This window comes from Oculina patagonica, chromosome 6 (assembly GCF_052425735.1).
Source record: "Oculina patagonica isolate OP01 chromosome 6, crgOcupat, whole genome shotgun sequence".
NCBI lineage: Eukaryota > Metazoa > Cnidaria > Anthozoa > Scleractinia > Oculinidae > Oculina > Oculina patagonica.
The window spans coordinates 18,313,168-18,317,021 of NC_135763.1; the positions used below are offsets into that span (position 1 = coordinate 18,313,168).

Genomic DNA, 3,854 nt, shown 5'->3' on the forward strand with positions numbered 1-3,854 from the left:
CCGAAAACCGACCAACCAAGGCTACCCACAATACTCCTGAATAAATTCAGTCGTAAAAAGGAAAGCGCGCGATGAAATCCTCTTTTATTTGCGTAGTAAGTAGTAAGTGAGTTTTCACAGTAATTCATCCCCAGTTCTTTTCCGTGCGTACGGACGGTCGGACGGACGGTCAAGTGACATCCAATTTTTTTTTTTTTTTTTTTTTTTTTTTTTATCGAGGGGTTACCAAATTCTGTCTCCTTGAGCCCGCGTGTTATTAATGGAGCTACGCTCGGGCGCGCCTTCGGCGCGCTCCGGAGCTCCACTATTATTATTATTATTATTATTATTATTATTATTATTATTATTATTATTATTATTATTATTATTATTACTATTATTATTATAGAAGATAAATCAGACACATGACACGTTGCAACATTTTATTAGCGTCCTCGATAAACTAGCCACTAAATTTATCACTGAAGGTAAATAAAAATAAAACAGACAGAAATGCAACCCAAAGTATATTGTTCAGCTGATTAAATGCGGAGAGGGCACTGGTACTAGCAACCGACTTTAAAAAAAATAAATCAAGTGCTACATTGCCCTGTTGTTCCCTTTAAAAATAACATAATATATATATATATATATATATAAACGATGTATAATCATGGACAGATGCTAACCCTAAAAATGAATCTTGTCAAAAGGTTAAGTGCAAATAATTATATTTCAAAAAATTTAAGCTTTTTTATGTCACATTTATAGTTTTTAAGCAAATACTAAATCATTAACAAACAAAAAATAATCATAATACTTCAGTTTTTTTTTTCACTAACTAGTTTTAGTTTCTCCTATAGATATTGCAGTGTGAGCAACGGTTCACGTCGTTATTTTTTTTTTCTTTTCGTAACCATTCACTTGACCGATTCATTGCCAGAGAAAACTTCGAACATCCCGTTCCTGCAAAAGAGCATGTGTTTGCAAGTTATTATTTCTGCCAGTCAGGTTTGAATATGTGTAGTTGCAACACCACGCGTGCATGACGCACTAAATCGACGAGAAACGCCATTTAACCTTGTTAAATTTCGTGATTAAAAAATCAAAAGCTTTTCTCAGCGTTTCAAAAAACTTTGTGAAAAATCGTTTGACATAAAATTTGTATTTTTGGAATACAGTAAAAACCCGCGAGTAAGAACCAAACATTTAAGAACCTGTTGGGCTAAAATTTGCAAATTTGATACCATTTTTATAAGAACTTATTTGGAAACAGGTTCTTATTTTCTAAAATTGATTAAAAATGTTTACTTTCGGGAAATAAGTTTGGACAAAGCATTACTGTGTATGTATATCATGTCATATTCTAAACGATTAGTGCTTCATTTTTTACATAAGCACTTATGTGGTATGTAAATTTTATACAAGGAATAGCCCGAATACCACTAAAATCTCTATAACAACATTGAATTTTTTCTTCAGAAATTAAGAGCCTATTGAGAACCAAAGTAGCCTAAATTTGTGTAAATAACCTTTTATGTAAGAACCTGTTTAGGCTAACATGCAAAATAATAGGTTCTTACTCGCGGTTTTTAGTGTACAGCGCTCCATAGTTTAGCCCGGCTTGACTTCGCGAAATTTTTTATACCCTGTTTAATTAACGTCCCTTTCGCATATACTGTAAATCCACTTTCATGCTTAAAGTTTACCGTATGGTTTCAGTTAAATTTAGAACATTTCTATATTTCTTCTATGAAACGTAACAGGCAAAAAGTAATTACACAGCAGCAAATGAACAACACTTCAACTCTAACAATTTGAAAAAGAAAAAACTTGCAGAACTAATACAAATAAAAAGGCAAACTTACCTGCTTTTTACCACAGCACTTCACTGAAGTTACTCCGCAAATGCAAGTATCATTTTGAGGAACTTGATGCGTGTTATTAACCCTGTTATGTGCAAGTCTGTCCTCAAAGCCCGTCAATGGCGTAAACCCTGCTTGTGGCTAAAAGGGCAAAAACAGTAACATTTAGGTTTCCTATCAAAACAATTGTTTTTGTACAGTTGAGATGTACGATGGTACAGGGCAATAAGCAACGCTGCCATATGAATGGCCAGACTCGTTTATTAGCCGTGAGGATAGAGTATATGATTTTTTATATATTTACTTTGGAGAGTTGTCTCTATGTTAAAGGAGCTACTTCTCGAGGATTTTTCAGTTTTTTGGTCTAAACTGTTCTGAATTTAGAAGTGGGCAACTCAACCCTTGAAAAACAGTATCTTTGAATATCTAAAGAAAGATATAACATTCAATTTGCGGATTTAAATCAAAGTTCGGCTATAAATATCGATTTTTAGTAGTCGCGCGGAAGCAACTCAATTTTTCAAGTAGCAATCCATTTCCATACTAACCATCTACAGAAAGAGATGCTTATTTGCAATTCAGTGCGCTTATATAGCAATTGATAAGAAAAATAGACCATTAGTTTTAGGCTTCCTATGAAAAATCTGTTAAAATCCGTGCCAACGCCCGTTTAACATCTATTGCCGTAAGATTACACAGTGGTAATTCACTTCTAGGAAAATTTTGAATAAGGAAATCGCAAAAATGGCGACGCTGAGGATTTTTCATTTTTTGTCTGCGAGTGGTATCAAAGGTACCGGGTATGAAACAAATGACCATTGAAATAGACAGCATTCGCACGAGCTCTTGAAGAACAAAAACAGTAGTATGCAGTACACCGGAAAAGTCATTGTTCAGTTCATACTTTTTTGGTCAAATTTGTCATAGAACAACAACTTGGACTAACTGACCAGCCAAAAAGCAAACATGATGCAAGTAACACATCCAAAGAATTCCAATATTGCTCGTCTCGGATAAAATTTTGAGGGTGAAGACACAATAAAAAATTGCAATAAGAAATCATAAGTAGAAATGCAACTTCAAAGTAATAAAATAAACTTACCTTTTTAAGCGTACTTTTTCTCCGGCAACACTTTAATGAAAATAAACCGCAGATGCAGTGAGTAGTTATCTTAGAGGAGCGATGAAGATTTTTATCCACGTCCCCTTTATATTCCTGTTGGCTTAGTCCATCTAAAGCAAGCGATGGCCAAATCAAGAGGTAAAAAGTGCTGAACAGGAAAATGGACATCATCAGAATTTTTTGGGATTAAGTGAAGTGTTGAATTTTAACTTAATTGGCAATATTTAGAGACCTTTGGTTCAAGTTAAAATGTCTCATGTTGTCCGTCTTTTTATATGTTTCAAAAAGCTCCATGTTTAATGTTTAAAACCGAAATGAGGGCGGACTTTGGCTTTGATTCATTTTTCGTTGATTGTTTTGTTTGGTGTCGGAAGCCATGGCCATGTTCAAAAACGTAGGCGTTTTCAAATGCTGAGAAGAACAATAGAGACGTAGACAGTGTGTCTTGTAGAAGTTGCAAATAATCCCACTACTTCTCCCGAAGCACGACTGCTGACTGCTAAACTTATAAAACAATAAACTTTCTTTAAGTGTCTTTACATGACAATTCACCAGAATTTAAGCTCAAATAGGAGTAAAGAATATGCACATTCCAATCGAAACATAAGTTTTTTTTGGTGTTTTTTAATAGTCAATGGAGACCGTTGACTCTTTTCTCTTTTGGCAAACCTGTCAAGCAATAAAATATGACAATACTATTGTGAAAAGCACTCTAGAACCCTTGTCGCACCACTTCGAAATCTGTTCGTCGAAAAAAGTAACAAAAAAAGGAAAGAGAACACAACACCTAGAAAACTTCTTTTACAGCTATTTCTAATACATCAATGGAAACACCAATTAATTTATATCAAAAACACAACAATTACGGATTAATTAATGAGTCAGTA

The 3,854-nt window shown here is 34.1% G+C and overlaps 1 protein-coding gene across 1 annotated transcript; it reads right to left on the reverse strand.

The window, feature by feature from the left end:
- Positions 1-413: 413 nt before the first annotated feature.
- On the reverse strand, positions 414-3,209 carry LOC144657666 (uncharacterized). The gene is made up of 3 exons (XM_078518019.1): positions 2,947-3,209; positions 1,848-1,985; positions 414-945 (listed from the first exon to the last, which is right to left on the reverse strand). The coding sequence occupies exons 1-3, from the start codon at positions 3,136-3,138 to the stop codon at positions 913-915; spliced, it is 363 nt and encodes a 120-aa protein (XP_078374145.1). The 5' UTR covers positions 3,139-3,209; the 3' UTR covers positions 414-912.
- Between the last annotated feature and the right edge of the window lie 645 nt (positions 3,210-3,854).